The sequence below is a fragment of the Nicotiana sylvestris genome, chromosome 9 (assembly GCF_000393655.2).
Source record: "Nicotiana sylvestris chromosome 9, ASM39365v2, whole genome shotgun sequence".
Taxonomy (NCBI): Eukaryota; Viridiplantae; Streptophyta; class Magnoliopsida; order Solanales; family Solanaceae; genus Nicotiana; species Nicotiana sylvestris.
The window spans coordinates 119720948-119743810 of record NC_091065.1 but is presented as its reverse complement, the minus strand read 5'-3'; the positions used below and the strand labels follow the sequence as shown (position 1 = coordinate 119743810).

At 41.7% G+C, this 22863-nt stretch overlaps 1 protein-coding gene across 1 annotated transcript; it reads right to left on the bottom strand.

Moving 5' to 3' along the window:
- Positions 1–798: 798 nt before the first annotated feature.
- LOC138878128 (uncharacterized) lies at positions 799–1721 on the bottom strand. The gene is made up of 3 exons (XM_070157788.1): positions 1393–1721; positions 1262–1284; positions 799–1151 (listed from the first exon to the last, which is right to left on the bottom strand). The coding sequence occupies exons 1-3, from the start codon at positions 1719–1721 to the stop codon at positions 799–801; spliced, it is 705 nt and encodes a 234-aa protein (XP_070013889.1).
- Between the last annotated feature and the right edge of the window lie 21142 nt (positions 1722–22863).

Genomic DNA, 22863 nt, shown 5'->3' with positions numbered 1-22863 from the left:
ATATCCTCTACATTGTTAACCTCACTAGGTATTCATTAATAAATCCTGACTATTTTAAGCCTAATCTAATTAATACTAATCAACCCTAGGTCAACATTAAAAGAAAAGAAGAAGAAGTAAAAAAACTAACAATTAAAAGAGAAATAAGTACAAAATTAACGAATAATGAAGGATTGAAATAACTAGATGTGTAATATGTGATGAAAATGGAGTCTAATTCTTGTGTTTATGCAGATTAGGGCGTGGATGAACAGTGATGATTTTTGTTTGAGAGTCAAATGAGCGAAAAGGGTAAAGGCTTAATGACCTCCTATTTATAGAAAATACCCTGGGGTCCAAAAAACTTACCTGGTGTGGCCGTGGTAAATCACTGTGCTGTGCGCTTGTGCAGAACAGAAGACTTGCTTGATGTAAACGACTGCTGGGAGTGGTAAATGGTACTATGTCGCGGTTAGGCACCGCTGACCGCGAAGAATGCACCACGGATGCGGTTGAAACTTTAGAGAGGTCTCATTTTGGACTTTTCAATCCCGTGTCCGCCGCTAATTTCCGCCTCCACGATAAGGACACCGCTGATAATGAAAAATGGAGCGTTGTCAGCGATCCAATCTTCAAACAATTGCACAATTTTTCCATCTTAGTCCTGCACTGCATCAAATATTCCTACACATATCTCACAACCAGTTAGTTCAAAACAAATCCTACACTAAGAAAAAAATCAAAAAGAAGAAAAATACATGGGTTGCCTCCTAAGAAGCGCCTGATTTAACGTTGCGATACGACGCAGGTTACCATCAATCATTTGAGATGGATCATTGCCACCACGTGGCTGTCATCAAACTTGCCAGGATAGTGCTTCACTCTGTGCCCACTAACTCTGAAGATTTTACCATTTTTGTTTTTAAAATCAAGAGCACCAAATAGAGTTACAAGCACCACCTCAAAAGGTCCACTCCATTTTGACTTCAGCTTTCCCGGGAACAGTCGTAACTGGGAGTTGAATAAGAGAACTAAGTCACCTTCTTTGAATTCCTTGCTACGGGCATACTTGTCATGTAAGTACTTCATCTTGTCCTTATACAATGACGAGCTGGAATAGGCATGAAATTGGAACTCATCAAGCTTATTGAGTTGCTCCACCCAAAGATTTGCTGCAACATCCAATCAAGATTTAACTTCCTCAAAGCCCCCATGGCCTTGTGCTCTAACTCAAACGGGAGATGCCAAGCTTTCCCAAACACCAACCGGTATGGAGACATACCAATCGGAGCCTTGTAAGCAGTCCTGTAAGCCCACAAAGCATCATCCAGTTTCTTTGACCAGTCAATCCTATTTGCATTGACAGTCTTTGACAATATGCTCTTAATCTCCCCGTTGGAGACCTCAACTTGCCCACTAGCCTGAGGATGGTAAGGGGTTGAAACCTTGTAATTGACACCATACTTTGCAATCAAAGTGTCGAATGCCTTATTGCAGAAATGAGAACCCCCATCACTGATGATCGCTCTAGGAGTGCCAAATCGAGTAAAGATATTCTTCTTGAGAAAAGCCACCACACTCCAGGCCTCGTTGTTGGATAAAGCCACATCCTCAACCCATTTGGAAACATAATCAACAACCACTAGAATGTATGTGTTTCCACATGAACTCACAAAGGGTCCTATGAAGTCAATGCCCCACACATCAAATATGTCAACCTCAAGAATAGTAGCGAGAGGCATTTCATCCTTCTTTGAAATTCCACCTGCTCTTTGACACTCATCACATCTCTTCACAAGATTACCCGCATCTTTGTACAATGTAGGCCATTAAAAACCACATCTAAGCATCTTTGAAGCTGTCCTCGCCCCACCATGATGACCACTGTAGGGAGAGGAATGACTAGCATCCAAAACACTCATTTGCTCCTCTTCCGGAACACATCTCTGGATCATACCATCATTACAGATTTTGAACAAGTAAGGCTTATCCCAGTAGCAGTCCAAGATATCTCGTTTAAGCTTCTTCCTTTGGTTAGAAGAGAGCTCACACGGAACAATACCGGTCACATGAAAGTTGGCAACATCTGCGAACCAAGGCATGCTATTCATAGATACGGATAGGAGTTGCTCATCAGGGAATGAATCATTAATTTCGAGGCCATCACTGGGCCTCCCCTCCTCCTCCAAGTGGGACAAGTGGTCCGCCACATGGTTTTCACTCTCTTTCTGATCAACAATCTCAAGGTCAAACTCTTGAAGCTATAGAACCCATCTCATTAACCGAGCTTTAGAATCATTCTTTGTCATCAAGTAGCGAAGTGCTGCATGGTTAGTATGAACTATCACCTTGGCACCCATGAGATAAAGCATAAACTTCTCCATTGCAAAAACAATTACTAGCAACTCTTTTTGCATCACTGTGTAATTCACTTGAGCATCATTCATTGTTTTGCTTTCATAATACACCGGGTGAAACATCTTGTTTACTCTTTGACTCAAGACTGCTCCTACCGCAACATCACTTGCGTTACACATGAGCTCAAAAGGTAAGCACCAATTGGGTGCGGTAATAATGGGAGTGGTTGTCAATTTGTACTTGAGAAGTTCAAAAGTTTTCATGCATTCCTCATTAAACACGAACTTGGCATCCTTTTCCAATAATTTGCACATAGGATTCACTACCTTAGAAAAGTCTTTGATGAATCTTCGGTAGAACCCCGCATGCCCAAGAAAACTCCTAACCCCATTGACTGAAGTAGGAGGAGGAAGCTTTGAAATCACTTCAATCTTAGCCTTGTCCAAATCTATACCATACTTTGAGATCTTATGGCCAAGGACAATGCCCTCCTCGCCATCAAGTGGCATTTTTCCTAGTTAAGCACAAAATTTGTCTCTTCACACCGGGCTAACACCTTGTCAAGATTCTTCAAACGCTCAGCAAAGGAGTCACCCACAACTCTGAAATCATCCATGAACACTTCCAAGAAGTCCTCCACCATGTCAGTAAATATAGCCATCATACACCGCTGAAAGGTAGCCGGTGCACTACACAAACCAAATGGCATCCAAGAAAATGCAAAGGTACCATATAGACACGTGAAGGTGGTTTTCTCCTGATCTTCCAGAGCAATCAAAATCTGGTTGTAACCTGAGTACCCATCCAGAAAACAGTAGAAGGCACGCCCATCAAGTGTATCTAGCATTTGGTCAAGAAAGGGCAATGGAAAATGATCCTTGCAGGTCACTTTATTCAGCTTGCGGTAGTCCATGCACACCCTCCATCTGGTGACAGTCCTGGTGGGAATCAACTCATTTTGCTCATTGGTAACCACAATCATACCACTCTTCTTTGGCACACATTGCACCGGCAAAGTCCAAGAACTATTCGAGATGGAGTACACAACCACTACATCTAACCACTTAATCACCTCCTTTTTACAACCTCTTGCATAGCTTCGTTTAACCTCCTTTAATGTTCTACGGAGGGTTTGGCATCATCTTCAAGTATAATCTCATGCATCCAAAAGGTGGGGTTTATTCCCCGAATATCAGCCAGAGTCCATCCAATTGCCTTCTTCCTTCTTTGGAGCACCTCCAGTGTTGCATCTACCTGCACGTTAGTAAGACAAGATGAAAGAATAACATGTAAAGTTGAACTAGGGCCTAAGAATTCATACCTGAGGTGTGAAGGCAAAGGCTTCAACTCCAAAATGGGAGGTTCCTCAATTGAGGGCTTTGTTGGCAGAGTCTTTCTGTTCTCAAGATCCAAAGAAAGCTTACGGGGCTCATAAAAATAAGAGCCCATTCTGTGCAAAGCATTGACACACTCTACCCGTCCTTCATCCTCATTCACACCAAAGTTCAACAATACCGCTTCAAAAGGATCCTCCACATTGATCATGGCACTAGTATCATCAACTATCACCTCCGTGACAAGATCCACAAAAGAGCACACTTCAGTACTATTGGGCTGCTTCATTGATTTGCACACATGAAAGACCACTTTTTCATCACCCACCCGGAAGGTGAGCTCCCCTACTTCCACATCAACCAATGCCTTCCCAGTTGCTAGGAAAGGTCTTCCCAATATTATCGGCACCTCATAGTCGATCTCGCAGTCCAGAATCACAAAGTTAGCAGGCAAAATAAACTTGTCCACCCGAACAAGAACATCATCAATAATACCAAGCGGCCTCTTCATTGTTCTATCCGCCATTTGCAATCTCATTGAAGTAGCTCTCGGTTGACCAATACCCAAAGTTTTAAACACAGAGTAAGGCATCAAATTGATACTTCCTCCCAAATCACACATTTGATTTGCAAAATCCGCACTCCCAATGGTACATGGAATGGTGAAAGCATCGCTTTGGAGCCATCGAATGCACAATTGCACTTACTTGATGAGTCATTTTGATGGTCTCACAATCCATGGATCTCTATTTAGTCACCAAGTCTTTTATGAACTTTGTGTAACCCGGCATTTGCTTAAGAGCTTCCACCAAAGGAACATTGATCAACAAGCTTTTCATCATCTTAATAAACTTCTTAAATTGGTTTTCATTCTTTTACTTCGCAAGTCTTTGAGGATAAGGTGGAGGAGGCCTTGGCAAAGGAGCCTTAGCCTTGGGCACTACCATTTTTAGTATGTATATTACGTATTCCCTAGACGGGTTCACGTCATCTTGAGTCTCCACCTCATTATATGAATATCAATTCTCACTTCTGCATTCAAATTCTCTTCACTCACTTACTCATCAACTATAGGAACATCATCATCTTATACTTTAACCTCATCACTCATAACTTCCTTTTGCTTGGAGGTATTCACATCACCACCTCGATAGCTTCTAATGATCACCGCCATTGCATGCTCGGTGTTGTTCCCACCCTTCGGGTTTACTATCGTATCACTAGGTAGAGCCCCCAGAGGGTGAGTAATCAAAGATTGTGAAATCTGGCCAAGTTGAATCTCCAAGTTTTGGATTGAAGTATTATGGGATGCCAACTGGGCATCAGAGTCGACATTCTTTTTCATCATTTGTTCAAACATCATCTCGATCCTTTCTATCTCATTGTTTGACGAGATAGGACCTTGGGATGGAAATGGAGGCGGGTTGTTTGGTTGTTGATACATCGAAGGTCTTTGAAAGCCTTACCCCCAATTCCCTTGATTGCCACTATTCCAACCCCCTTGGTTGTTATTTCCTCCCCAATTGTTATTGTTGCAACTCTAGTTGCCTTGGTTGTTCTGATTGCCCCAATTCTGATTGCTGTTCCCCCAGTTGCTATTTCCTTGTTGGTTTTGATTCCCCCAATTTCATTGGGATCTCCACTGTTGTTGTTGGTTAGGAGCATTGCCCCTTTGTCCTTGATAATTGATCACGTACTGCACTTCTTCACTTTGCTCATCATACCCATCATCTTAGTTGAAACCACCACTACCCTGCTCATATTGATCCGGACTACCTTGACCTTGTTGACCTTTTTGTTGCCTCTTGTTGACACCTTCCATAACATTTACTTGTCTCGGCACTTGAAATTATTGTAATTGAGCTTTTTCCAACTGGTTCATTGTTGTAGTTAACTCTGTTATTGCCTGTCCATGGTCGTGGAGCTCTTTGTGCAGGTGAATGATAGTAGGATCACCCTTTGGCACATTAGCTCGACTTTTCCAAGCTGAGGAAGTATCTGCCATCTCATCCAATATCTCACGCGCCTTAGCATAAGGTGTGTTCATAAAATTTCCCCCTTCTAGCTAGTTCACTACACACTGATTGGTCGTGTTAATGCCATGGTAGAATGTCTACTGGATCATTGCTTCGGTCATGTCATTGTTCGGACATTCTTTCACCATTTTCCGATATCTCTCCCAGATCTCATGAAGTTGTTCATTAGGTTCCTATTTGAAGGCCAAAATCTCATCTCTCAAAGTCGCCATATGCCCCGGCGAGAAAAACTTAGTTATAAACATTTCCGCCAACTCATCCCACATAGTGATGGAATGGTTGGAAAGACTTTCGAGATAGTCCAAAGCTTTCCCTCTGAGTAAAAAAAGGGAACAATCTCAATCTCAATGCATCCTCCGACACATTGGTCTGTTTGCATCCCCAGCAGGTATCCACAAAGCCTTTAAGATATTTATATACATTTTGATGGGGAGCACCTGTGAAGTACCCTCACTTCTCCAATAGAGTCAACATCACATTTGTAATTTGAAAATTGCTCGCCCGACTCCGGGGTGGGACAATTGCACTTGTGTATCCTTCATTTGGAAGCACCCAAGGAGCGACTCTTAGAGGAGGTGGGGGGTGGGGGGGGGGTCTGGAACATTGTCATGGGCCTGGCGGCCTCTTCTTTGACCTTGAGGTACTAGAGGCACCTCTCTTCACCATTATCATCTACCTCCTCTCCCAGTAGAACATTTGCAAGAGGATCATTGTTTGCTATTTTGTACCTGAATGGATGACACATGCAAGTTAGTAACACAAAAGAAAAGAAAAACAAGAAACAAAACTAGTCAGATAGATAGCTAAAACCATTTAGCTCCCCAGCAATAACACCAAAAAGTGATCAGATCCAGCCCTATACCACTATAGAGTGGCAAAAGCGATCGATGTAGCTTTTACCCGAAAGGTCGGGATGGAATCCATAGAGAGCTAAGGTATGTTTGGAATTGGGTTCCTATCTAATCTAGGAATGTGCGATGTTCTTAATTGCACTTCCAATCATTCTTTGTTTGTTTACTATTCTACTTTAATACTAATGATGCAGGAAAATAAGCTAAGTATGATATTTTTGTAAGGTTTTCTTAATTGGTCTAAAGGCACTAGGGAAGTGACTTACACCTAGGTGGGTATCTAACGGGATCCAAAACTTAGGGCAAATTTGTTATAATTGGGATCATGATATAGCCATTGCACATAACTACTCACTTTATACCTCTTGGTAGTTTGAGTGACTTTTCCTTAATTGGCTTTCTCAAGCCCAATTGGGTGTTCAAACAATGCAAGCAAAATTGGCTCAAGTCGGGTATTGCTGTCTCTAGGTTTAACCCTTTAATTGGGGCTATCAATCTCTTGAATGCACCCCAATTCCTTATTGGCCTATATTTCCTAAACTTAGTCTCTCTTTCTTAAGAAGAGCCTAAGTCAAAAAGGCACAAATCAGTGTTTGCAACCACCAATTCAACATTTAAAGCATAAATCAAGCCAAATATCATTCACCCATAAATATTTAAGCCCTAAAATTAAAGACCCATTAAATATCCATAGCTAATGGGTTTAGCTACTCATAATCACAGAAGAAATCAAAGATTTATATGAAATATAACCCATAAAAAGTAATTACAAGACAAGAATCTAAGATTAATGGTTAAACAAGCTCTAAAATTACTCAAAAAGGCTAAAAACGGCTATTCACGTGTTCCTCTAAACAACAGATGACCTAAAAATCTGAAAAAGAACTATTTATACACAGCTAAATTTTTCGGACAAAAATGCCCCTACGGAGGTTCCGCTGATAGCGGAAAATGGACCACTGCAATGCTAGAACTACCGCAGCCGCGCAAAAGCGAGCGTGGACCATGGTCTTCAACTTTTAGCTCCACTTCTAGTTCTCTGATTCTGACTTCCGCTGAGGGCGATAATTTGACCGCTGCCGCGCTATTTCACCGCGGGCAATGGTAACTTGTTAAATCCAAAATTATAGCTCTCTAAACTTTGCCACCACTGAGAGAAAAATCAAGACCTCCTCAGCGGTGAACCCTCCGCGTCCGCGTTTGTTTCTTCGCTGTCAGCGCTTTTTTGACTTAGCTTTGAACTTGTACAGGTTTCACTCCTTTTTGAGCTTGTTATGACTTCCTTGTCTCTTTTTATCAATCACAATAAGTTAGCTTTCGTGAATACTTGTACACACTTTTAATCCAAAACCTAAGCAAAAAGGAACATAAAATAGGCTAGAATTGTACACACTTTCGAGAAACCGTGCATGCGAGAACCCGACTAGGCTCGGAAACATCTAACCTCACGAATTGATTAGCTAAGTGTGAGCACGTGATTTTTGCCCTATATGAATTACTCCCACAAATTCAAAACAAAATAATTTCTCCCATTGTTTGCAATTTTGTGGATTTTTGTGGCATTTTCTGTCAATTGTTTGCATTTGTCTGTGCACGTTTGTTTTATCTAATTAATGAAAATACAAAACATATGTTGCATGTGCATTTAGGATTTAACTTTACATTTTTAAGAATTAATTAGTAATTAGTTATTTCATAAAAAAAAAGAAAATCACAAAAAATAGTTTAATTTGCACTCTTTAATTTTAACTTTGATTTTGAGTAGGCCTCTTTTAATTTATTTTTAATTAATTGTGATAATTTTTATTTAGGTTTAATTAGTGTTTTTCAGGTTCTAGGATTTAATTTAGATTTTAATTTAATTTTGAAAAAAAGAAGAAAAAGAATTAATTTGGAAAAAAGGAAAAGGAATAGAAGAGGTCAGATGTTGGGCCAAAATTAGAATTTTCCCAAGCCCAAATTAGTTTTCCTTTTTAAAACCGGCTGACCCAAGCCCAAATTGATCCCCACCCGGTCCAGCCCCACTTTCCAACCAAACGACGCCGTTTCGGAATCCCTTCATCTCAACTGTTGATCTCATTCGATCCAACGAACCGGAACTCGACCCCTTCCCCGTATAAAACTGTCCTAACAAGCCACCCCCTCTTCTCTTCTCCCAAACCCCCTCCCTTCAGTGAATCTCATATGAACCCTAACCCGCCGCCCCTTTTCTCCACCACCTTAAACCCGAAGGTGCCACCTCCTCTCACCCCAAATCAACACCACACAATCTCCAAGACCCCCCATTCCGAATCCCCACTTGGTTTCTTTCAAATACTCCCAAAACCTCTCGAATCTTAAATCTAGGGTTCGAGTTCTAGAGGTCAAAGTCAAGTTCATCCATGCAAGATAATCCCTCCAGTTCCTCCGAGTGTTCAAAGCCTGGTTCATCTCAGAATGGTGTTATTCGTGTGTTCTTAACAAAGAACAGGAGATTTATACCACTTTGGGATTACATCAGAACTACCTGGTGATTTCAAGTTTAAATCGGTAAGTTTCTTGTCTTTCTTTGCCTTTTTGTTCATCTTTCTGCCCTGTATCTTCTTCTCCTTTTCTTCTCTAGCATGCCCCGACTAAAATCAGCTTCGAGTCTAGTTTTTCCGTTGAGGCAGTTTGTTTTCGTGTGTGGTTATGTATTTATTTCCGTTTCATTTCCTCATTTTTCTTTTAAAATCTTAACCAAATAGCTTAGGTTAGATTGTTAATAAACTGGTAATTTTGGTGTTAATTTCAATTTTGTACTTTTAGCTTAAGAAAAATCATTACTCGTAGCTTAGGTTCCATGTTCTGAAATCACTCAAATATTTCCTTTTTCTGCTTATCAGCAATTTGGTTGGGTTTCTGACTCCTTTTGGTTTGGGCCTGAGGTTCATTTGATTCGTTCATTTAAACCTAAACATATGGGTCATTGACCCATGAACTATACCCATAGGTTTCAGCAGTAAAAACAGGGTCATTAAGGGGTAATTTAGGTAGTCTAGTCTAGGGAATCTTTGTATAACTGAAATGGAAGCTTCTTGGAAGCTGACTTTGGGATTGTTTTGAAAATCTGAAAACTAAATAGGAATATCTAGGCAAAAATGAAAACATGAAAAGAGCCTAAAGGGAAATTTGAGTCTCTATTAGTTGCCCTATTGCCTTGCCTTTAAAGGCATCCCTATCTTGCCATTCAAGGCAAACCTGAAGAGATTTTCAAGAGAAAAATCCCAAAAAAACGGCTAAAATTTTTCACTATTCCATTGAACTTTTCTTTTGTTTCTTTGATTTTTGAAGTTTTCATGTTCTGAAACACTTTCTGATTCATCTGGGGTTTAGAATGGATTGAATTTGGGTTTGTAAAAGCTTGGTTTTAAGGTTGTGGGATACTGCTCGATTGAAATTGGGTTCTAGTTTGCTGTGCCTTTTGGTTCAAAGTTGATTTTGCTGGTTATTTTACTGTTGCTGAGGTTCTAATCTATTGTTGCTTTGCAACTGACTCCACGCTTCTTGGTTTCCCTTTTCAATCTCCAGGTACTTTCCGGATCCCATTAGCCTATGATTTGCCCATCAAAGTTATGTAAACAACATGGATTTGCATATAAATAACAATGAGTTTGGAAAAAAGCTATGTGTTCTTTAGAAATCAGTCGTGTGTGCTGTTGATGTGTTAAACTTACTATTCAAATCCTCTTTTATGCAAATCTTAGCTTGTCATTCTTAACACTAATATTGTTTAAGTTCCTATGCATCTAATGTGTACAAGGTATGGATCCTGTTAGTCAAATGTAGTAGTAGTTTATTCAGCTTGAATGACTTCTTTGATTACTGAAATCACAAGGATTTTACTGCTGCTGTAGATGCATATTCGGTATGCACTATCAGTATTTTGTTAGAAATATATGATGAATTTTAGTTGTAATATTGGAATTCTTATCATTCTTGAAACATAGAAATTATTAAGGACTAATTGTAGGTTATATGGTAGCATAGTGTTGATTTTTAAGTGTTAATGAGGCTTACTATCATGTTTGATCACATAGGGGAAAGCAGGTTCTAATGATTGTCTCATCTGGAAATGTTAGTTTTAAATTTTGGATTTGATGTTGGTTGGTATGTTATTACTTCAAACGTTGGTCTGAAGTGAACAATGGTCCATGTTAAGCCACAGATTTGAGCAAAACGAATAATGGAATCGTGGGCAGTACTTACTCGTTTGTGGGCTTTATTTTTGGACTTTCATTCTTCACCAAGACTTGGGCTCATTAAGGCCCAAGCTTGAGGGCTTGATGTTGATTTACCTTATTGGTAGTCAGTTGGGTTCGATGTTGATTCCCTTTAATTGTTGTTGATATTAAATGCACGCCATGGGACTTGAACTCGGGCCTCATCGTTGTTTTCTCCTGATCCTCAGTAGTTTGGGCCATAAGGCTGCACCAAGCATAGACGCGGGGCTATCATATTGGGTTTGCTTCCTTTCGGCCTTCAGATTACTTGATTTTGACATGAACCACTCATTTTATATATCTAAATTTGGTATGCAAAGTTTCTTTGGGTAAAGACACATTGAACATTGGTTTTTTTAAAGCAAGAGGGATCAGATTTTCAATTCACCTAATGTCGTTAGTTGGACTTCGTTAGTAATTGAGTTTGGGCCTCCGTAACAATGTAGTTAGCCACTGGACCCTAATACCTCGAATAAGTTTAAGCAAGTAGGTTCGGGGCGTGCCATATTAAATAGAAATAACTTATGGTTTTCCAAGACTTAGTTTGAATTTCCCTTTAAAATGAGAATTGAGGTATGCCGTGCCAAATAAAATTTTAAATGCATGGCCCTCATTTAATTATTTCTTTTTGATCGTTAGAAATCGAGGCGTGGCCTTTAACGAATTTTCATGGCCCTCACAAAGTTGCAAATGCATAGTTGCTTTAGGCGCGTTATTTTAATAATTTACCTTCCTAAATTCGGGTGCGCATTTATGTGACCCAAATCTAAATCTCAACAACGTTAGATAAAATGTGTCGTGGGCCGCGGGTGCATTTATGTGACGTGGTTCAAGACGTGTTTTAGATGATGTTGAATCTTTCTTAAAAATAATTAACTAAAAGCGGCTATAAAGTTAAAATTGAACCATAGGCTAAAACATGTATTAAATCAGATAATAGGCCAATTATAACAGTTGAGCGACTGTGCTAGAACCACGGAACTCGGGAATGCCTAACACCTTCTCCCGGGCTAACAAAATTCCTTACCTGGATTTCTGTGTTCGCGAACTGTAATACAGAGTCAATCTTTTCCTCGATTTGGCATTTAAACCGGTGACTTGGGACACCATAAATTATCCCAAGTGGCGACTCTGAGTCATTTAATAAAAATAATCCCATTTCGATTGTCACTTTAAGTTGGAAAAAACTCCCTTATACTCCCTTACGGGGGTGTAGGTAAAAAGGAGGTGTGACAGCTCTGGCGACTCTGCTGGAGACCGAACCCAGAATTTCTGGTTCAGGGTTCAGAATTCGAGCTTAGATGATTTATTATATTTGGCTTTATTCATTATCTGATTTTATTACATGTTTGGGCCTAATGTGCTAAATGTTGCTTTTATCGCTTTGATATTATCTGAACTGTATATATAAACTGCTACGAAACCCCTCTCTTCTCTCTCCCGAGGAGTGCACGCTGGTCGTGACATCTTTCTGTTAGTGTCACATCCCAAATAGAACGAGGTTCGGACAAGTTGCAAAGCCGAATGATCTTTTGGTTACCGGCACGCAGTCCCCCCTCGGCTCGAGTTGTCCGCTTGGGTAAGCCAGGTCTAGAACAATACACCCAGGTTTTAAACCTAAAATAACTCAGCTCATGTCGGATCTCTAGTAGGAACGCTTATCTGCATCATGTGCATTTGACTTTGGAGACTCAACACAGGTGTTGGGTCTGTCTAGGACAGGTGTACTCGAAATGAAAAGACCATCCTGATGCATCCTACTTGCTACTTGTGCATTCATTTGCCTTGGATTTGCATGTTGGCCGGCTTATAGGGAAAAAGTTGAGAGAAGGAAAGTTAATGTGAGGGCTAAGAGAGATAATTGATTGTTTTTGAAAAACCGATGTCCCAAAATATACTGAAACTCTGCCGAAATATTGAAAAAAAAAACTTTTGTTTTATTTTGAAAAAAAAGAAAAAAGAAAAAAGGTTGGTTTTTGTTTTAAATTGCCCGAACTATGCCAGTTTGATTCTCACCGGATGTGGGGTACGTAGACAACCCCCATCGGGTCCAACTTCCTTTTTGCAAAAATAGCCCAAAGGGCATCAAAATTTTCTTACTTTGTTGGAAATAAGTAAGGTGAAGCCATTCTTGTCGAAAATTGCCGAATGTCCCCAAAAGAGCGCCGGAAGGCTGTTTTTGCAAGAACAACCACCTTTGGTCTTTTTTTTGACATTTTGGCCAGTTAGCAAGCACAACCTTAAAATCTACCCCTCCCCCCGGAAGTGCTAAAAGGCCGTATTTGCAAAACCGAGTTTTATTTTAAAATGAAAAGAGATAAAAACAGTGTTAACTTTGTTTTTGAGTCAAATGAGTCTTGATTTTGCTTAATCACCCTAATAAATGTGCAGAATGAGCACGAGTCAAAGTTTGCCAATAACAGTTATGAACAAGATCCCTTTGGAGTTGCATATGTGGTGGGATGATCTGGGTAAATCAGAGAAAGATAAGGTCAATCTACATTTGGGAGACCTCACCGGGTTGTTGAAGATAAGGCCTAGAGGAGACATCATAAAGGCGTTGGTTACGTTTTGGGACCCAGCTCACAACGTCTTGCATTTCTCGGATTTTGAACTCACACCCACCTTGGAAGAGATAGTAGGCTATATGGGAAGTACTGAAGGTCTGAGGCATAAGTATCTAATCGCTCCAAGAGCCGTTAACTCTCACAAATTCATGGATTTGCTAAAAATAAGCAAGGGAGTCCCGTACTCCGAGTTGGAGGATGGTTTTTCCACTCTACATTTTATATACCAGAGGTACGGGCATGTAGGAGGATTCAACAACCCGGAAAGCGGGGTTTGTAGCAAAGGGAACCGAGCAAAATGGGATAAGCATAGACGTTTCGCTTTCATGGTAGCTTTCTTAGGCCTCGTGGTATTTCCACGAAAAGATGGGAATATCGATCTGCGGGTGGCTGAAGTCGTCAAAGTCTTGATTACCAACGCCAAGAGCACCCTTGCCCCTATGATAGTATCTGAGATATACCGAGCTCTCACAGCTTGTAGAGCTGGGGCAGATCTCTTTGAGGGATGCAATTTGCTACTGCAAATGTGGATGATCGAACACATGTGTCACCGCCCTCAGTATATGAGTTATGGGTCTGCAGAGAAAAGTTGCATTGAAGAGTTCGACACAAGGAATTCAGGGTTCAAGTTACCAGAGGGGATTGGAGATTGCGTATCCCGTCTTCGCTCCATCACTGCGGGGCAAATAGAATGGACACTGGGTTGGCTTCCTATTGAAGAAATTGTGTGTATGCCCGCCACCGGTCCTTACTTCCTTCTAATGGGTCTTCGAGGCATTCAGCCTTACGCTCCATACCGGGTGATGAGACAGTTGGGAAGGTGCTAGGTGGTGCACCCAGATGAAGATCTTAGTGTTTATGCAGTCGAGGTTAGCTCCGACGGCCAATTTCATGAAGAAATAGTTCGTTCTATTTGGAACGAGTGCCAGTATTTAATAGTGAACACTCGAGTGCGTGACCTATCTAGAGGCGAGGTCTTACCCGCCTATCTTGCTTGGTATAGAAAGAAGAACAACATAAGGGCTGTACCCGAAAGACCAGCCAAAAAGCCTCACATTCGGGAATTCGTTGAGGCGTCGCAAGAATAGTGGGCTTGGTTGGCCAAGGAGAATGAGTACAGAGCCACAATAAGAAAGCTGGAAAAGCAAGTCAGGGATCTCCAATTCGAGAATGGTTTGCCAGTCACGGCAGATGAGGGTGAAAAGAAAAAGCTAGCCAAAGAAAATGACGCCCTTCAAGCCCAGATTCAGAAAATGAAAATAGCGGCAGAAAATCCCACCAGAAGCGCAAAAGATGAAAAAATTATAAATAATCTTAGGTAAAAGGTGAGTGAGTATGGTTTTGATCTAAATAAGGCCGAGGGTGAACTAGCAAGGGCTCGAACAAAATTGGCTAAAAATGCGGAGGAACGAGCGTTCTTGGTTAAACAGTTAAAAGAGAAATATAACAATGAGATTGTAGGATTGAAGAAAAGGTTACCATCTTTGAGAACAAAATGATCAAGCAGGCAAAAGACTTTAAGGCATAAAGGGAACACTGTTACGCAGCGATGGCACAGTTAGAAAGAGATTTGCAACAACTTCAAGAACAGAATCATGTAGCCGAACAAACTTTGGAAGCTAGGCCCAGCAGATTGGGCGTTTGTTGCAAGAAAAGGGTGTCATAAGAGAGAGAGAGTTAGAAGGATCGCCGACTACATCGCGATGAAGTGTAGTAGTTGTGAGGATATGACCAGATCCATGTTCTTTGCCACTGTGATGATCTTTGTCCGCCAGATAATGGAAGATCTTTACCACCTCTAAAGGGATTTAGCATGTAGGCCCGTGGCGAGACCGAATGATGTCCCGCAGGCCCCAGGAGAAGTTGATGCATTGATGTATTCATGATTTCCATTGAAGTCTGTTAGTCTGTTTTCGAGTCTATATTTTCATCTTTCTGTTGGAGTCTGTCAGTTTGTTTTGATTCTGTAGTTTCATCTTTTCATCAAAGTCTGTTAGTGTCTTTTTGAGTTTGTTAGTTTTTGAATCATTGTAATCAAAGCATTTTCTTTTTATGAAAATCTGAAAATCCCAAAATATTTTATTTTTACACTTATCCCCCAGAACTACGCTTGGTCTAATTCATGCGGGGTCATGATACGTAGGCAATCTCCATAGGATTAGACCATAACGAAAAGAAAAAAAAGAGGAAAAACAAGAGAAAAACAAGAAAAGAAAAGAGAGAAAAATAAGAAACCATGGGGAGGAAACAACGGCAAAACAAGAGAGAGAAATGAGAGGATAAAAACAAAGAGAGATCAAGCAAGGAAAGGCAAAAATTGAAAAAAAGAGAGAGAGAAAAGAGAAGTTGCAAATGGAAATAAGGAAAAGCCGGATGACGCAAGCAACCGATCAAATGCATAATAGAAATGGTTAACTGCTTAGGTGCATTCACTTCTCAAATGTGCGGTTGCCTATCTGTTAAAGCCCTAATCGCTAACAAGTTTGTTATTGATGAAATTCCAATTCAGGAGGTGGTTAGTTTGATTGGCATTCTGGCAACTCACTCTTACAACACCGGTCCAAAAATAAGTTGAACATGTCCAACCAGGAACTTGAGGCAAGTATTGTCGATCCGTCAAAAGAGGTGGAAGAATCGAAGGTTAATCTAAAAGATGAGTTGTATAAGCTGAAGAAACAGATGGCTAAAATGTACCAAGCATGGGCAAAAGGGCACCCACCGCCAGTTTACCCTGCCAACCCTGCTTTTAGCCCACCATTGGCTCAGCCCTAGGAACCTCCCACTGTGAACTCATCTCCGACCTTTCCCCTCTACCAACAATGCCAGGACACCACTTCCCATACATCACAAGCTCCACCACCAAACAAGTCCCGTACCCTCCTCCACCAGTCACTCCTATTTTTGTGGCACCCCCACCTGCTACATTACACCGATCCTCCAGTGAGCCTCTGTTCCAGACTCACGACAACCAGTATTACCGCCCGGAGCCCACTTTCAAGGTTCCAGAACCCTATTCCTACACTCCTCATTTTGACCTCCCTACGGAAACCGAAAAACCATCTATAAATCCCGAACAAGAGGAGATGTGCAGGAAAGTTAAAAGCCTGGAATAGTCATTCAGAGACATACAGGGTTTGGGAGGTCAAGTAAGTGTGGCTTTCAAAGATCTATGTCTATTTCCAGATGTGCAATTTTCGGCAGGGTTTAAGATGCCCAAGTTTAATTTGTATGATAGGCACAGTGATCCAGTGGTGCATTTGAGAGGTTTTTGTAGCAAAATGAGGGGAGCTGGCGGGAAAGATGAGTTGCTAATGGCATATTTCAGTCAAAGTCTGAGTGGTTCGGCGCTGGAGTGGTACACTCGGTAGGATCACAGAAGATGGTACACATGGGATGATCTAGCCCAGGCATTTGCTTGTCACTTCCAACAATCTCGAGATTATTCCGGATCGTCGGTCTTTGACGAAACTTGAGAAAAAACACAATGAGAGTTTCACGGAGTATGGTTTTAGGTGGAGAGAATAGGCAGCAAGGGTTGACCCTCCAATGAAAGAAAGTGAAATGGTGGATTATTTTCTGCAGGCTTTAGAACCTACGTATTACGGTCATCTGGTATCAGCTATAGGTAAGTCCTTCAATGAAGTAGTAAAGATGAGCGGTATGGTAGCAGAAGGGCTCAAGACAAACAAAATCATGAGTTATTCGGCTACTAAGGCAACAACCCAGGCCATTCAAAGCGGAACTGGGGGAGTAATTGGAAAGAAGAAGAAAGAGGATGTAGCAACGATTGATTCAGGAGCTTGGTTCGGACCCAGGGGCCCATCACATTACTATAACCAGCCTTGACCCCACCACTAAACCTACCCTCATACCCCATATAGCCCATCACAACAATACTACCCACCACCAGGCCCCCATTTTTCTGTCCACCATGCCCAAACATATAGCCAACCTCTGGCCCACGCACAATGACGTGCGCCAGTCCCACAAAATACATACCCAGCTCCACAAAATGCCTATCCACCCCCAAGAGCCTACTGAAACCCTCCTGGATCAGGTTTCCAGCCCAACCTAGCATTTAAGAATGAGAGGTTGCAAAAGAAGAAAACCTTCACTCCATTGGGAGAATCTTATACCAGTTCGTTCCACACCTTGAGACAATTGGGTATGCTAAGTCCGATCGAGCCAAAACTGCCAAACCCTCCCCCGAGGAATCTTGATCACTCTGTGAGTTGCGAATATTGTTCTGTGCTCTAGGTCACAACACAGAGAAGTGCTGACAATTGAAAACAGCAATTCAAGAGCTCATTGATACTAATCGGATTGAGGTCCAAGCTCCGAAGGCACCCAATATCAACCAGAATCCGTTTCCGGCCCATCCTAAGACAAATATGATCAAGATAGTGCATACGGGAGGGGAGCCCAAGAAGCCTTCACAGACCGTCATGATGATTCGGTCCAGTGAAGTTAGGCCGGTTGAAAAGCCAACAAGTGAGAAATCAGTGATCAGGTTGAGCGGGGCAAACAGTGAACCATCTGCGGTAGTCAAGAAAGAGTCTTCAAGTGGCATTGCAGTGAAACAAGAAAAAGCAAAAGTGGTGGTGCCAGGGGTGGTGAACAAGCCTGTCATAATTGTGGAGGGTGCTCACACAGATCCTGTAATTATTAAACCTGTCACCCAATTACCAATAGTCAATAACAAGGCTGTCCCATGGAATTATGAACGCATGACAGTGATTTACAAAGGGAAGGAGGTTAAAGAAGAAGTTTGTGAGACCCATGGTTTGACTCGATCGGGGAAATGCTTTGCCCCCGAAGAGTTGAGAAAAGCTAAGATCTCCAAAGATAACCTAGTGCTAGTGAAGAAAGCTGTGACCGAGGAAGAAGTAGAGGAATTTTTGAGAAAGATGAAAGTGCAGGACTATTCCATTGTGGAGCAGTTGAGGAAGACACCGGCTCTAATTTCACTATTGTCATTATTGATCCATTCAGACGAGCACCATCGGGCTTTGATGAAGATCCTGAATAAGGCCCACGTTCCTGACAAAATCTCAGTAAACCACTTGGAAAAGATAGCTAACAAGATATTTGAGGTAAACAGAGTCACTTTTTCTGATGATGAGTTGCCTGTGGAGGGTACTGAGCATAATAGAGCCCTCTATCTTATGGTGAAATGCGAAGATTCTGTGGTTACCCGGGTACTGGTCGACAATGGTTCCAGTGCGAACATTTGCCCTCTCTCCACTCTAAACAAATTGAAGGTGGATGATGAAAGAATTCACAAGAACAGTATCTGCGTTCGGGGATTCGACAGTGGAGGGAAAGATTCAGTCGGGGACATAGTGCTTGAGCTACCAATAGGACCAGTTGAATTTACCATGGAGTTTCAGGTGCTCGATGTGGCTGTTTCTTACAATCTGCTGTTAGGTCGACCCTGGATTCATGCTGCAAAAGCGGTCCCGTCTACTCTGCATCAAATGGTCAAGTTTGAATCGGATAGATAGGAAATTATTGTGCACGGCGAGGATAATTTGTATGCCCACAGTGATGCCATTGTTCCGTTCATAGAGTTTGAAGACGACAAGGGGCCATGGGTTTATCAGGTTTTTGACATGGTACTGGTAGAGAAAATTCTAGAAGGGAAGTGCGTTCCAACTCCGACGGTAGCTACTGCATCAGTCATGGTAGCTGTTGAAATGTTGAAAAATAGTTTTGTACCGGGAAAAGGTTTGGGTGCATCTCTGCAAGGTATCGTACAGCCGGTGTCCCTCCCTAAAAAGGTGGATACATTTGGTTTGGGGTTCAAGCCCACAATTGCGGACATAAAAAGAGCCAAAAAGTTGAAACATAGGGCATGGGTCCTCCCAAAGCCCATCCCACGTCTCTCCAGATCATTTGTCAGGCCTGGCATCAAGAAATGCCCAGCAACAACAGTTCCCAATTCTGTGGTTGGTCCTGATAAGGAGTTTCTTGAAAGGTTTAAGAAATTATTCGACGAGGTGAACATGGTGGAAGCTGGAGAGGGTTTTAGCAAGGCGGATGTGCAATTGTTGGGCCCAGTCCAAAGATTAACAATTGAGAAGCTACTCTTCTCCCCACCATGAAGGAGTTTTGGTAGTTTGTTTTGATTTTCTTTCAGTTTATCTAGATTATTCCAGGGTTGTAATTCAGATTCTATGTTCCGTCCGTTTGGATGTATAAACCTTGTTATCTTTTAATTTCAATGAAATGTGATTTCCATTTTTCTCCATTCTTGACAGTTTTATTTTTGCTTTCTTTTCTTCCTTGTACAGTTCTTTTTATGTTAGTTTCAATAACATGACATGCATGAGGAATCTTCGGCCTAGTCCTAAAAGCCAATCTAATTCTAAAATAGTAATTCAAGAAATAGAGCGTGATGATGAATCAGAATATGATGAGGATGAGGCCTTTGAAGAGATTAGTAAAGAATTAAGCCATTTTGAAGAAAAACACAAGCCTAACCTGAGTGATATAGAAGCAATCAATTTAGGGGACCCAGATAATATCAGAGAAACTAAGAAAAGTGTCCATCTTGAACCTCAACTCAGGGAGGAGATAATTATAGCATTGTTTGAGTACAAATATATTTTTGCATGGTCATATGAAGACATGCCGGGTCTAAGCACTGACTTGGTGGTTCACAAATTGCCCACTGACCCGACACTCCCTCCTGTCAAGCAGAAGTTGAGGAAGTTTAAAACAGACATGAGTGTAAAGATTAAAGAAGAGGTCACAAAGCAGTTTAGGGCAAAGGTCATTCGGGTCACTCGATATCCCACTTGGTTAGCCAACGTAGTACCTGTGCCAAAGAAGGATGGCAAAACCAGGGTGTGTGTTGATTACCATGATCTCAACAAGGCAAGTCCCAAGGACAACTTCCCACTACCAAATATCCACATTCTGATTGACAATTGCGCCAAACATGAGATTGGGTCTTTTGTGGATTGCTATGTGGGCTATCATCAGATCTTAATGGATAAGGAAGATGTAGAAAAGACGACATTCATTACACCATGGGGTACGTACTGCTATCGGGTCATGCCATTCGGTTTGAAAAATGCTGGGGCGACTTACATGAGGCAATGACAACCATATTCCACGGCATGATACACAAGGAGATTGAGGTTTATGTGGATGATATAATTATAAAGTCTAGAAAGCAGTCTGATCATGTCAGAGATTTGAGAAAATTCTTCCAAAGGCTTCGCAGGTACAATCTTAAGCTCAATCTTGCAAAATGCGCATTTGTTGTGCCATCTGGAAAATTGTTGGGATTCATAGTCAGCCGTCGAGGTATCGAGTTGGACCCATCAAAGATCAAAGCTATCCAAGAGTTTCCACCCCCAAGGAATAAAACTGAGGTGATGAGTTTATTAGGGAGGTTGAATTACATCAGTAGGTTTATTGCTCAACTTACGACAACTTGCGAGCCTATCTTCAAACTGTTGAAGAAGGATGCTGCAGTCAAGTGGACAGATGAGTGTCAAGAAGCATTTGATAAGATAAAGGGGTACTTGTCAAACCCACCTGTGTTGGTCCCACCAGAACTAGGGAGACCTTTGATTCTGTATTTGACGGTTTTGGACAATTCGTTTGGTTGTATAATGGGTCAGCATGACATCACTGATAGGAAGGAGCATGATATCTATTATCTCAACAAGAAGTTTACATCTTACGAGGTTAGGTATACTCACCTGGAAAGGACATGTTGCGCCCTAACTTGGGTGGCACAAAAATTCAAGCATTATTTGTCATTTTACACTACTTACCTCATCTCTCGTTTGGATCCATTAATGTATATCTTTCAGAATCCTATGCCCACAGGAAGGCTCGCAAAGTGGCAGATTTTGCTCACAGAATTTGACATCGTCTATGTGACCCGGACTACGATGAAAGCCCAGGCATTGGCCGACCATTTGGCTGAGAACCCAGTGGATGAGGAATATGAGCCTTTGAAGACTTACTTCCCTGATGAAGAGGTAATGCACCTTGATGAGTTGGAACAAGTTGGAGAGCCAGGTTGGAAACTTTTCTTTGATGGAGCTGCTAACATGAAAGGCGTTGGGATAGGAGCTGTATTGATTTATGAAACAGGACATCACTACCCTGTTACGGCTCAGCTTCGTTTCTACTGTACTAACAACATGGCTGAATACGAGGCATGCATTTTGGGCTTGAGGTTAGCTGCAGACATGGGTGTCCAAGAAGTTTTGGTCTTTGGGGGACTCGGACCTTCTGGTACACCAAATTCAAGGGGAATGGGAAACACGAGATTTGAAACTCATACCGTACCAGCAATATTTCCATGATCTTTGTCAACAGTTTCGATCAGTAGAGTTTAGGCATATTCCAAGGATCCATAACGAAGTTGCTGATGCTTTGGCTACCTTGGCGTCAATGTTACATCATCCGAATAAGGCTTGTGTTGACCCGTTGTATATTCAGGTCCATGATCAGCATGCTTACTGTAATGTGGTAGAAGAAGAACTTGATGGAGAGCCTTGGTTTCATGATATCAAGGAATATATCAGGATGGGGGTGTATCCGGTACAAGCCACAGGTGATCAAAAGAGAACAAATTGGCAGTTGGCGGGTAGATTTTTCTTCAGCGGAGGGGTTTTGTACAATAGGACTCCGGATCTTGGATTGTTGAGATGCATAGATGCTAGACAGGCCACAACTATCATGACCGAAGTACATTCTAGAGTGTGTGGACCACATATGAGTGGGTACGTGTTGGCAAAGAAGTTCCTCCGAGCAGGTTATTATTGGCTCACTATGGAGCGAGATTGTATTAGTTTCGCGCGCAAGTGTCATCAGTTCCAAGTGCATAGAGATTTGATTCATTCTCCACCATCTGAATTGCATACAATGTCTACACCATGGCCTTTTGTTGCGTGGGGCATGGATGTCATTGGACCAATTGAGCCAGCAGTGTCCAATGGGCACAGGTTTATTTTGGTGGCCATTGATTATGTCACCAAGTGGGTTGAAGCTAAAACTTTCAATTCTGTGACCAAGAAAGCAGTGGTTGATTTTGTGCACTCAAATATCATTTGTCCGTTCGGGATCCCAAAGGTGATCATCATAGATAACGGCGCTAATCTCAACAGTCATTTGATGAAAGAGGTGTGTCAACAGTTTAAGATTACACATCGCAATTCCACCCCATATCGCCCCAAGGTGAATGGAGCAGTCGAGACAGCCAACAAGGACATAAAGAAGATACTTTGGAAAATAGTGGAAGGTTCTAGACAATGGCATGAAAAGCTGCCTTTTGCATTGCTGGGTTATCACACTACTATTCGTACTTTAGTAGGGGCAACTCCTTATTTGTTGGTGTATGGCACTGAAGCAGTAATACTCGCGGAAGTTGAAATCCTGCCCCTTCGGATTGTCGCTGAGGCCGGAATTGACGATGATGAATGGGTCAAAACCGGCCTGGAACAATTGAGTTTGATTGACGAGAAAAGATT